This window comes from Microtus pennsylvanicus, chromosome 9 (assembly GCF_037038515.1).
Source record: "Microtus pennsylvanicus isolate mMicPen1 chromosome 9, mMicPen1.hap1, whole genome shotgun sequence".
Classification (NCBI taxonomy): Eukaryota; Metazoa; Chordata; class Mammalia; order Rodentia; family Cricetidae; genus Microtus; species Microtus pennsylvanicus.
Window position 1 is genome coordinate 22,094,511 of NC_134587.1, and position 13,740 is coordinate 22,108,250.

General features: G+C 44.4%; 1 protein-coding gene across 1 annotated transcript in view; it reads right to left on the minus strand.

The window, feature by feature from the left end:
- Positions 1 to 829, minus strand: part of Upp2 (uridine phosphorylase 2) — a 36,430-nt gene extending 35,601 nt beyond the window's left edge. The window contains exon 1 of the mRNA XM_075985167.1: positions 578 to 829. Coding sequence (XP_075841282.1) covers positions 578 to 639 — 62 coding nt within the window. The 5' untranslated portion in view covers positions 640 to 829. The remainder of the gene's footprint in view (positions 1 to 577) is intronic.
- Between the last annotated feature and the right edge of the window lie 12,911 nt (positions 830 to 13,740).

A 13,740-nucleotide genomic window follows, 5' to 3' on the forward strand; every position in this document is an offset into this window, starting at 1 on the left:
GGCACTGTGGGGCCCTTTCATTATGTCTCAGGTACAGCTTATGGTCCTGGAATTAAATGCTAAATTCACTGCACAGTGACTCCCAGGCTGTACTTTGAGTTTGTCTGCTCCTGTGGGTGGGTTAAACTTCTCCAGGTTTTTGTATGTTTTGACCTACTTTCTTTTTTATGTATTATCGCTATGTGTATTATTTATTATTTTTTATAAAGCTGTGTGGGGGTAGACAGGCCAGGAGGCACATGTGGAGGTCAGAGGACAACTTTTTGGAGTCATTTCCCTTCTTCCACCTTCATGTGGGTTCCAGGGAGTGAACTCAGGTGACCAGGCTAGCTCAGCAAGCACCTTTATCCACGAAGCCATCCCCACCAGCCTCTGCTCTACATTCTTACAGGAACCAATGGGCCAACTCATCCAAGAAGAAAAATGTGCAGAGCTCTCATGTGGCTTGCTATTATATAGGACACTATTCCAATTTTTTAATGCCCAACATGGAAAGATGTACGTCCTCTCTGCATTTAAAATCAAATCCCCAGGGACACTCATCTGATGGAAACAAGAAAGGATCAAAATTACTCACCCCTCATATGTATTCTTGTCAGGTCTCGTGGATCTATCAGAAGCAGGTAAAATGGAAGCCATACTCTGCGGTGCACAGATATCAGGAAAAAGCAATATGAGGGCCTGCTGTTAAATTGCAGATCTAATCACAGCGACGCAGCTCCAAGTTAGACCACCACTTTCCCTGCAAACTTAGGTTTCCTCTGAAGTTTCCTTCTGAAATCTTCCCTTAGCATTTCAAACTTCTCTGTCAGTTTCAAAACACCATCCCTAGAGGGCCTTTTATATGACACCCTAGCTCTCAGAGCATCGTTCCCCGAGAAGATAGGTTCCTCTGGAAGGTGTGGCATCCTTCTCTTTCACCAGGTTGGTTAATTCGTTAACTTTGGTCACTACACCTTTCCCTGGCTTCTGACCTCGGTCCCCGCATAGGCCTGGCCTGACACACCAACTTATTTGCTTTGAAACACCTGTATATGAGCGCAAGCCAGCTTTCGGCTTCCGTGCCAACCTCATCAAAACCATGTCCAGTAAGTGTGAGGACTTTCAGTTCTCAAATATTTCGTCTTCCCATCCTTTTCCACTACTTGCCAATTTGTTTTTGTTCCGTGTAATTATTCGTTAGGAAAACATCCAAAGTCAGGACCTCAGAGAGCCTCTTGGTCGGAACTTTGCCTTCTGAGTCCATACAAAGGTCTGATGATTAAACACAGCTGCTTTCCTGGGGCCTTTTCATTTATCTCTAATGTCCACTAAACCATATCTCTGGATATCAATGCAGCCAGAATAAAGAATTATAGCTTAACATTTCCAGAAAAAATAGTTTTAAAGAAGTCTATTAATTGGTAGCCTGCTATGTTTGTGAAAAACAGTAATTCCAGCTCTTAGGAGTCTATACAGGAGAACTGCCAGGAGCTGGAGGGCAACCTGGTCTAGAGAGTTCCACAATATATGTGCATATAAAGCAATCCCTGCTTGATAAAGAAAGAAGGAATGAGAACAATGAAGGAAAGAGGGGAGGGAGGGAAGGAGAACGGGAGGGAGGAAGAGAAGGAAGGCAGGCAGGCGGGAAGTGGGGGAGACAGGGAGGAAGGAAGGGAAGAAGGGAGGGAGGAAGGAAGGAAGGAAGGAAAGAAGGAAGGAAGGAAGGAGAAATAGAGAAGAGAAACTATGAATCCTCTATGTTTGCTGGTGCATCTCATTCAGGACTATGGAAATCTGCTTCCTCATAACCCTTTCTTTCACGGTTCCCATGGGAATCTGCTGACATTCTGTTTAGAGCAGAGCGTCAGGAACATTAGTATCATGGGTTTTAAACAAATCAGAACAAAACATTCACAAGTGCCAAATAGAAGCTATGTGGCATTTCCCGGTGCGTGTAATTCTCTTTTTTTTTTTTAAATTTATTTATTTATTAAGGATTTCTGCCTCCTCCCCGCACCGCCTCCCATTTCCCTCCCCCTCCCCCGATCAAGTCACCCTCCCTCATCTGCTCGAAGAGCAATCAGGGTTCCCTGACCTGTGGGAAGCCCAAGGACCACCCACCTCTATCCAGGTCTAGTAAGGTGAGCATCCAAACTGCCTAGGCTCCCCCAAAGCCAGTATGTGCAGTAGGATCAAAAACCCGCTGCGATTGTTCTTGAGTTCCCATTCTTCCTCATTGTCCGCTAGCATCCTCCTGAATATTAACCTTCATCAGGCGATGAAAGAAGACAGAGACAGAGACCCACATTGGAGCACCGGACAGAAATCTCAAGGTCCAAATCAGGAGCAGAAGGAGACGAAGCATGAGCAAGGAACTCAGGACCGCGAGGGGTGCACCCACACACTGAGACAATGGGGATGTTCTATCGGGAACTCACCAAGGCCAGCTGGCCTGGGTCTGAAAAAGCATGGGATAAATTTGGACTAGCTGAACATAGCGTGTAATTTCTCTTTAAGAATGTACATTTACAGCCAAGAAGCCGATACCCTGGAACTTAACTTGAGGTGTAAGCTACCCTACTTTCTGCTGAAAACCATTTTATTTAAATCCTCAAATCCTTTTTTTTTTTTTTTTTGTGGAAGGTGGGTGGGGAGGTTCTTGTAGACACCCAACAAAGTTTTCAGAATGGGAAGGCAAACGCATATTGGGGAATAACCAAGGAAACCTAAGCCCTAGTTTGGCCACTGCCCACCAGGCATTTATAATTTTACCCAAATTATCCAAGAACCACTATGAAAGTTATCTCAGCAAAGGCATGCTAGCTATGAAACAAAATAACCCTGGACAGGGGTGTTGCCTTGGGACTTGGGACCTTGGCTCCTTCCTGGGGCTTATAATTATTTGTACATCTCAAACCTCTTGGCACTGCCAGCGAGTCTACCAGCTGCTCTTTCCCAACACTCACTGCCAGTATTGAGACGCCAATGCCCACAGACTCTCACTCTGCCCGGCCTTTCATTTTAGATAAGCCCTATCTCTCCATTTATCTTTAGGCGATAGGAAGACCACCAAAGTGCAGGTGGCATTTACCACCGTTTCTGACAGGTGAACTTGTTAGCTAATTAGGCCTTAGGCCATTCGTTACCTCTGTGAGCAAATTAGGCAAATTAACGTGTCCGTCTCCGGCGCAGATCCTGTCAGCCAGTGACCCTGGTCACTAATAATGTCAGCTAGAACGAGCTAAAATTTATGTCGTCCATTATAACAACTCTCTCCTGCCCCTGGTCATTGAGACCAGGGATCTTTGAGAAACCGGAAGTTATTCTCTTCTGCTTTCATATTCTGGTAGCGGGGCTGTTAACCTGAAGGCCTGTCCGTCTAACATGAATGGGGAGGGGGTTGTTTATGGAAAACATGCAAAAGGTCAACTCGGACTCAGCCTCTTGGGTTTTGCAAACAGAGGCTGTGTTCCAGCAAAGCCCTATGACCCCACACAGCATGGCTCAGGAAGGTCCTGCATCAGCTCCACCAAAGTCCCACTCTGTGGTGTCTGAGCTGCAATGAACACCTCTTCCGACCTTCCTCCACAGCGCTATCCCTCCACTGGATAGCCTCCTAGACTGTCTTCTCCCAGGCTCAGTTCTGCCTCTGAACCCCCCCGACGTTCAGTCGGCTGACTTGAGGTGTCTCCTCAGTGACTGCAGCTTCCACTGAGTCCAGGAGACTTCACATGTGGAGTTAAAGTCCCACCTAACCACTCCTAAGGCAGTGTCCTGTCACCCGGAAGAGGAGTCTGATTTTCAAACTCTGGTAACAATGTTAGTGCTATAAGGTTTTTATGTCTTAGTATTTGAAACAAAACAGCTTTAGTGGCCTTTCTCTTTCTTTCTTTCTTTCTTTCTTTCTTTCTTTCTTTCTTTCTTTCTTTTTTTTTTTTTTTTTGAGCTCTAGTATTTTAAAACTCAAACACCAAAGCAAGGTTTCACTATGATAGACTTCAGTATCCACACCTAATTTTATGGCCATCTTAACCCCTTTAGTAAAGTGCTATGAGTCACTACTGGCAGGCTGCTTCTCCTCAAGCTGTCCAGCCTGGTTGTAAACGCAGGTGGATAACAGAAAGTCGCTGCATCCTCGAAACAGCATCCCTGACGGGCATGCAGAAGCTTGTATGCTTGCCCTCATAATGGCGATGTGCAGGGCTCCAATCCGGCTTTCCTCCTTCGGGACAGGTGGCTAAGGGCAGGCATGGGGCAGCAATGGGAACATCCCCTTTTAAACCGCATTCCCCTACTGGCCTGTGAATGGGGGAGGAGCTCTAAAGTGTCTTCATCTATCCACTCTGGGCGACACAGTTTGTTTACATTTTCCCCTCCCATTCAGGAGTAATGCTTTATCTGTAGCATTTCCTGGGCATCTTGGGCACGGTATGTCCTCAGTTAGTATTACTGAATGCAATATATGAACAGAGAAGACAGGCGCTCCCACCCTCCTTGAGCTGCTCTTCCTTCCGTCAAAGCACACGTGGTAACTGCATCTGCCGCAGCTCCTTGTGTCAAGCAGTATTGCTTTCGAGAACTTTTGATCTTCCTTTCCGACTCCTTCCACGGTTCTCCTGTGCATTGTAGATGCAGCGCAGCCGAATGGTATGGCATTATGTTGCTTTAACAACACCAGAAATCCCATCAGCATGGCTACATGGTTTTCGTGCCCCAGTATTTGCAACAGAACTGCACTGGTGACCTTTTTTAAAAAATCAAACTTCAAAACTTAAATGCCAAAACAAGGTTTCAGTGATTATAATACACTTGCAATAGTCACACTTAGTGAAAGGCATCCTAACTCCTTTAATAATGTTTTTTATCTGTGCTGTTTGCAGAAACTCGAAAGATCTCTTATCTTCTATTACTCTTTAGTCTTCCTTACTATTTCCCATGCCCCTGGGAGTCAGAGCAATGGCTTTCAACTTCCTGCTCAGTTTCTTTAAGAGAAATGCTAGTATATCTGGCTTCCTTCTGACACTACTCCACTATTAATGTCACTTCAGGTGACAACAGGTGAGTGGTGTGCGTAGGAAAGAGTTTCCTTGATTTCTTGGCAATGACGAAGAGGGCTCTTTTACCATTGTTCCGTCAGGTAGCAAGTCTAGGGCTGCTAGTGGTTCTTGTGGTTCTTCGTGAGGAGCCTGGGACTACTTGGATGTTGTCTGTGGGTTCTGAGAGACAGCTAGGCTGTCTAGCCTTAGCACAGTGGTTCTCAACCTTCCTAATACTGCAACACTTGACCCCCCAACCATAAATTTCTTTGTAGCACTTCATAATTATAATTTTGCTACTGCTATGAATTGTAATATAAATATCTGATATGCAGGATATCTGATATGTGACCCCTGTAAAAGGGTCATTCAACCTCCCAAAGGGGATCTCTACCCATGCGTTGAAAACCACTACCTTAGTGGCCCGTGGTACTTTTCCTGAAATTGCTGGCTACGGTTTGAGCACAGGAGAGAGCTTCCCCTTGCCTTGAAGCCCCTCCAGAGCCAGGGGGAAGAATCAGGCCCCTCCTCCAGGATTCCCAGGCTGAGGTATGCCTACTTGGATGTAAAGCTATTCTCTCTCCCTTGACCTTCATCCCCTAGAGTGAAGAGTAACTCCTGTGCTTCTCCTATTTGCTCTTTCTCAAACTAGAAAGTCAGCTCCCCCTTGACTTTTTTGTCCGCTGCTGTGAGTCTCCCCTCTCATACGCTGAATTCCAGTTTCAAATCCACCAAACCTAGGTTTGGATGTGTTGATAGGAGCACAACAATGTTTAAAATCTTTAAAATCCTTATCTTTTCGCATACTGCCCCACTAGAGGCTCAAAAGTCCCACTCAAAAAACCCCAATTCTCTCCTGTAATTCTTGGAGATAGAAAGAATTATGGGCAGGCAAAGGAATTTTGCTGTGGTTTGAGCTGAAAATGTCTTCAACAGACTTATGTTTTGAATGTACATTTTTAGCAGGATCTGGTAACAGGGAGAGGGGCTTCACTGGAGAGGGGCTTCACTGGAGAGGGGCTTTACTGGAGAGGGGCTTCACTGGAGAGGGGTTCACTGGAGAGGAGCTTCACTGGAGAGGGGCTTCACTAGAGAGGGGCTTCACTGGAGAGGGGTTCACTAGAGAGGGGTTCACTGGAGAGGGGCTTCACTGGAGAGGGGCTTCACTGGAGAGGGGTTCACTAGAGAGGGGTTCACTGGAGAGGGCTTCACTAGAGAGGGGTTCACTGGAGAGAGGCTTCACTGGAGAGGACTTCACTGGAGGGGGGCTTCATTGGAGAGGGGCTTTATTGGTGGAACTAAACCCAACTCAAACTCTAATATCTGCCACAATCTCTGGTTTGTTGTGATATAAACTGACCTCTGATACAAATTATGAATGCTAAGCTGTGGGCTGTGCTGCTCCACAATGACTTCCAAAGACATAGACTCAAACTCTCTGAAACTGCAAGCCAAAGTGAATCACTCTCCTCTACAGTGTGTGTGCACTATTATAGTCACAGCCACACAAGGGCATTAATCCAGCCATGCACACAGAAAGAAAGAAAAATTCTCAGTGATGTTCAAATTGAATCACATCCATTATAGTTACTATCAGGTGATGAATTATACATCTGGTTATTGATGTACTTTCTCTATCTATCAGTCAACTCCCAAAAACCACATAGAGACTTATTAATTATAAATGCTTGGCCAATAGCTTAGACTTATTACTAACTAGCTTTTACAACTTAAATTAACCCATATTTCTTATCTACGCTCTACCACATGGCATATTCATCTCCTGCTTCCTCTGCATCTGGCTAGTGACTCCCCCTTTCTTCTTCCAAGTTTGTCTCTCTGGCCTAACCACTTATTGCATAGCTATTGGCCAATCATCTCTTATTAAACCAATAAGAGTAATACATATTTACAGTGTGTCAAGAGAGTACAGATACAAGAGAGACAAATATAGGAATTGGGGACCAAAGAAGTGGTTTTTATTGTTGTGAGTAAGCCTGACCATGTGACTCTTATCTCATAAGTTAGAACTAACTTATGAGAACTTGAAGTCTGGAGATGCAAACTAGAGAACCCTTAGAATGCTATAAACAAAGATTAACGGGCAGTGACTGGAGCTCGGAATATCAGAACGCCAGCCAAGAGATGTGTGCAGCGAGGACCAGCTTCAAGAGACTTCAGATGCAAACAATTCTACTGGGAAGTTTACTAGTGGACATTTGCATTCCATTCTGGGAACTATTTATCTATACCTTGTCCATGATCTAATATTGTGAGAAGACTGAACTCAAAAATCAATACTTTGGTGAAGGTGATCTCAAGGCAGCCCAGAGTTCAGTCTATGACCTGGGTATTTGTGGCTGCTTTTAAGTAAACTTATAGTGAAACTTTGAAACTTTTGAAATTTGAAATTTGTATTATTTAAATCACTGCTTGGCCCATTAGCTCTAGTTTCTTATTGGCTAACTCTTACATCTTAATTTAACCCAATTCTATTTATCTGTGTATCACCATGAGGTCATGGCCTACCAGCAAAGTTTCAGCACATCCATCTTCCACAGTGGATCCATGATGTCCTCTGACTCAGCCCTTCTTCCTCCCAGAATTCCGTTTAGTTCCTCCCCAGCTCTGTTCCCCTATAGCTCTGGAGTTCCTTCATTAACCAATCAAAGCAACACATAGACAGAAGGACCTTCCACACCAAACATGCATTAAGCACATTTAAGGAAGCGGCAAGACTACTCTTCAGGGACTGCATGACAGCATAAAACTGTTGGTCATTTCAAAGATTTTTTCCTTTAACGAGAACATGCCCCAGAAGACCCTTGGCAAAACTTGTGCATGGCCAAGTATCCCTAGATTCAGTCACCTAGGCACTCAGTGACCCAATACAGCCATGGTTCAAAGAGGTTCTGCTGTTGTTCCAGCTAACAGCGACGTGGTGTGGGCCATATGGGATGGGTTTTCTTTTAGACATTTGGTATTGAGAACTGCTTGGCTGTGCAGGCTTGCACCAAGATCTTTAATGGTAGTCTAATCCGGACAAAGACCACAGGCTGGATTCCCAGCAGGAAGAGCCCAGGAGGGAGCTGCTGCATTGAGATGTGAGGGTGAAGCCTCGTTGCCCTGGAGATTCCAGGAAGTTGGAGGTGCCAGGAGGGTAGAACATCTGCTAAGGAGCACTCCGGAAACTGAGTGGAGCCGGTCCATCAGACAGGCCGTGTGGACTGCAAGCAGCTAGGCCACAGGGCCATTCAAGCCTACTGGAGTTCACAGCACATCATCACACTCCCACGATCATAGTCAGGAAAGCTCCGGGATTTAATGATCCCCTTTAAGGTTTTGGTCTTGTGTTGGTCCAACCTTTCCTTGCTGTTCTCCTGTTCCTTTATTTTAGAACAGGAATGTTTCCTCCACATCATTGTGTATTGGAAAAATACATTTTACCTCTTTTTATTTGACACAAGCTCACAGATACAGAGTTTGCCTTGAGACTCAGAAGAGAATTTAAATTGGACATTTAAACAGTGTCGAGACTGTTAAAATTGTGGAGACTCTTAAACCTGTGCTTAAGTGATTTTTAAAATTATTATTATTATTACTAAATGTATTCATTTAGTTTACAGCGCGACTGCAGTTTCCCTCCCTCCTCTCCTCCACTCCCTCCCCCCCAACATCCTCCTTTCCCTCCCCCATCCACTCCTCCTCTGCCTCCATTCAGAAAGGGGCAGGCCGTCCATGGGTGTCAACAAAGCATAGCAAATCAAGTGGAAATAGGACAAAGCTCCTCCCACTGTACTAAGGACTGGACAAAGCAGCCCAGTATGAGGAATAGGTTCCTGGAAGCCAGCCAAAGCGTTAGGGACAAGCCCTGCTTCCATCACTAGGTGTCCCACAAGTAGATAGAGCTACATAACTATCACACATGTGTAGAGGGCCGAGGTTGGTGCCATGCAGGCTCCCTAGCTGTCAATCAAGAGTCTGTGAGTTCCCATGACGCCAAGTTAGTTGTTTCTGAGGGTTCCCTTGGGATGACCTTGACCCCCCCCACACACACTCGTACAATCCTTACTCCCTGTCTTCCACAGGATTCCCTGAGTTCTGCTCAGTGCTTAGCTGTGGATCTCTGCATCTGTTTCCATCAGTCCCTGGTTGAAGGCTCTCTGAGGACAGTGGGTAGTTACCATCTGATTACAGGAGATGGCCAGTTCAGGCTTCTTACCCACTATTGCTAGGAGTCTTAGCTGGGGTCACCCTTTATATTATAGGATCACTATGAATGAGTCTTTGAAGACTAGAAAAGGTATATTTTGCTTTAAATCTAAAATTTTCTTCGCAGGCTCATTTTCTTAAATTATTTAACTTTTTTTTTTTTAATGCACGAATGCTCTGTCTACATGTACTCCTGCATGCCAGAAGAGGATATTAGGTATTATTATAGATGGTTGTGAGTCACCATGTGGTTGCTGGGAATTAAACTCAGGACCTCTGGAAGAGCAGTCAGTGCTCTTAACCCTGATGTGGGATGGCCTTCTGTGTATGTGTTTCTTTTATCAGTTGATGACTAAAGCTGTTTCAGACAATGGCTTAGCAGAGCAAAACCAGGTGGGAAATTTGAACAGAGATATAGAGAGAGAGTAGGCAGAGTCAAGGAGACACCATGTAGTTGCTGAAAGAGACAGACGCTGGACCTTACCAGTAATCCACAGCCTTGTGCCGATACACAGATTAATAGATGTAAGAGTTAATTTAAGATATAAGAGTTAGTTAATAAGAAGCCTGAGCTAATAGGCTAATCAGTGTTGTGACTGATAATAGTTTCTATGTGATTATTCAGGTCTGGACAGCTGGATCCAGACAAACATACAGACTCCAGCTGTACCACCCCACCTCCCACACAAGCTCACGTTTTAAGTGCTTGGTCTCTAACTGGTGCTGCTTTGTCTTGGTGGGGTGGGGGGAATATGGAATTTGCAGGTGGGGAGGCCTAGCTGGCAGAAGCAAATCACCCAGGATGGACCTTTAAAGGTAACGTTGCCTGGCCACAGTTCCTGCTTTGCTTTCTACTTCCCTGACCATCTTGAGCTACCTGGGCAACGTGCTCTCCCATCACAGAGCTGATGCCTTTGCTTTTCCTACCGTGATTTATGGAAACTGTGAGCAGAAATAGCACTTTCTTTCTTAGGTTGTTTATATCAGACATTATGGCCAGAGTAGTGAAAAATACAATCGATTATGCTTAGAGCCAAGAAGGGAGAGGGAAAGCTTCTTCTTCTAGCAGTACCCTGATGAACATAGTGTAATTTACAACTGCCCTGCTCCTTTGGTGGCTTTCCCTACTAGGAATATGAGTACAGAGTGTGGCCAAACTTGAAACACTCTGTGCTCAGGGCTGGAGAGATAGCTTAGCAGTTAAGAGTACTTGTGTTCGAAGAAGACCCAGATTCAGTTCCTAGCACCCACACGGTCGCTCACAACCTTTTGCAATTCCAGTTCCAGAGGATCCGACGCCCCCTGGTGGCCTCTGTGAGCACTGCCCTCCATTCAGGCAAACGCTCATGCATAAAATATTAAAAATAAGGTTTTTTTTTTAATTATTATGCTCTGATGGATCACATTAAGGCAAACACAGTAGCACTGAAAACCAGCAGGCGACTGAAAATGCTGGCCTTCGGAATATGCTGAGGTTTTTGCATTTAGAATTGTTCTCTTCTCATGTTCCGAGAAAGGAAGCACGAGGGACAGGGCATGAAAGATTAACAGTAAAGTTAATCTTCCTGAAACAAGCAGGGTATTTGAAATCAATAGCAGTAGGAAATCAGATTTTGAAGCTTTTTACTAAGCTCAAAATAACCACTTTCAAAATTAATAAGCACATTCCATCTAGAATGGAAATCTGAAGGCCGAGGGAGGGTATCTGAGTCAGATTCCCCGGGGCTGGGCTGGGGCATGGGCTGGATTGGGGCGTGGGCTGGATTGGAGCGTGGGCTGGACTGGGGCGTGGGCTGGGGTGTGGGCCGGGGCGTGGGCAGTTACCCCACCACATCTCCCTTAATCCAGGTAATGGCCCTGCAGAATGACTGTTATCATTTCTATAGCTTTCAGATAGGAAGTTGAAGCTCAGAGGTGTTGAATGAGGAGATGGACTAGTACGCACTCACAAGAAACCCCGCCCCCTTAACCAGTGACACCATACAGTACAATCTGTTGAGAACAGGAAGCCAAAGACACTGCAAAAACAGGAATTGATTTACTCAGAGTCTTCAAGGTGATGTAGGATCTGAATTTTGGGTTAATCTTTGTAACATTTTTTTTCCTGGAAGTCACAAGAATTTATTCAACTCATATATAGAAAAAGAAGCCGTGGCTAGGCATGATGGATATATGTTCTTCACGCACTGCCAAAGCAAACGGTCCCGTTAAAAGGAAGGCCCGGGGAGGAAAGCTGACGTCAAAATCAACTTATTGCCAGAAATCGACCTTCGATTTCAAATTCAGGCACCTGGTGTTTTAGCTCGTGTCAGGAGCACACTTCCCTAAGATTTTATGTCAAAAACCAGGCCTGGTTCAATACACCACCTGCCGCATGCATGTTCTGTTCTCTGTGGGACGCTGAAAGGTGAGTGGAAGACACACAACCCAAGGCTGTTTCTGTGACCTCACCAGCTGGCTGGCTGTCCTCACCTTCCCAGTGACCTGAGCCCGTGTTTGTTTTCAGCAACGCACGCAGGAACATCACTGTCCTGGGCAGTGAGCCTTGGACTGGAGAGGAACCCGTGAGCCCATAAGGCTGGTAACTGAACTCAGTAAGGAGAGGGGAAGTATTTTATAAGGATGAAAGTCAGTTATAACCACAAACACATCGGGGGCTGCTGCCCAGTGCAGCTAACACTGTGGGGTTATGACGTTCAGAAGGTGGTCAATTTTAATTTGGGTTTGAGAACAGCGTGTTTTATGGAATTCCCTCATCACTACTGAGTGCAACACATTGGTTAAACATTAATTTTTTTTCCTATGGGGAGAGCACTTCGTTACACAATTACACAACCGTGGCTGACCTCCCTCTGCCTTAGCTACGTCACGACCTTTCACAGCTGACTCATTAGCCCTTCACCTTGGCTTGCATTTTATTGTGTGTTCCCACACTGAAAACGTTTAGCTATAAAAGATTTAAAACACAAAGAAATATATATTTAATATCGTTGCCTGGGTAGTTAACACACAAATTATATCTCATTAACATGCTGCCATAGGTGATGAAAGGTTCACTTTTAAAAGGAAAGATTTTATCGCAGCCCTCACCGCATTCCCTACTCAAGATGAACTTTACGTATTTCCTGAAAAGACCCCTGTGTCCTGGGGGGAAGTGGGTAGACATCCTTATGAGAGGAGACGGAAAATTACTTGTCAGTATTTACTTATGAGCTTATGAGACGGCTGAAGATATTATGTACACATTATATATTAGCTGTAACATTTCAGACAACATTACAGAGACTTCTATAATATACATGCTATATATACATGCTATACAGTGTTTATATCATACTACAGATTGAGGACCTTTGATCCCAAAGACTAGAGAGCAGAAATATTTCAGAATTTGAGCTTCTTTTCATATTTTTAAGTCTTTATATATGAATAATGAGGTTCTTGGGTATAGGACCCAAGGACAAGCACAAATTTGACTGGTGTTTCATATACACCTAGTCTGAATGCCCCTTTAGGCAACATTTTTAGTAATTTATGCATGAAACAAAACATACTTACGCTGAACCACCAGAGGTCAGATACGCAACTCAGTATCTGTGGATGAACATGTCAACGGTCACAAGGTTATGACTTTGGAATGTTTCAGACTTAGTATATTTGAGTTAGAGATGCATGTATGTGTGTGCATATGCGAATGTACGTGGGTATGAATGTGCTTACATGTGTTCTATTATTTGCTCATTCTGCTGCATTGACGTTTTCCTCCAAACATCCATACTTATACATGAATATACGCACATATGTATGTGTGTGCACATGAGTTTCTCTATTACATATGATCATATATTGATATTCAATCGATTTGAATTAGATATTATGACACTACCCTACACAATAATTTACCAAGTTACATTTGTACCAATCATGCATGCTTTTCTATTTTCCCAAATGCTTGCCACTAAGTCTGGTATTATTAGCCCCATAGCTGTCTTGCCAATGTGGTTGTTGTAAATGGCATATTCTATATTTCCTTGACTATTACTGATATTAAACATTCTTATGAATGGCTGGCATATAGTTGAGTGAAGTCATCCAACTCCAGTTTATGAGAGTTATTCCCAGGAACCAAGAACAGGGATAGCTCTCCATAGGCACTTCCCAGCCTGATGTACCAGCTCCTGAATAATGACACAGAGACTTTTGGGGCTTTTTGTTGTTGTTATTGGTTGGTGTCAAGACAGGGTTTATTTGTGTAACCACCTGGCTGTCCTGGAACTTACTCGACACAAAAACTTTTTATTAATTAGGAAAGCTTGGCTTTAGTTTAGACTTATTCTTTTTTGTTTGTTTCTTTGTTTGTTTGTTTGTTTGTTTGTTTTTCGGGACAGGGTTTCTCTGTAGCTTTGGAGCCTGTCCTGGAACTAGCTCTTGTAGACCAGGCTGACCCCAAGCTCACAGAGATCCACCTGCCTCTGCCCACCAAGTGCTGGGATTAAAGGCGTGCGCCACC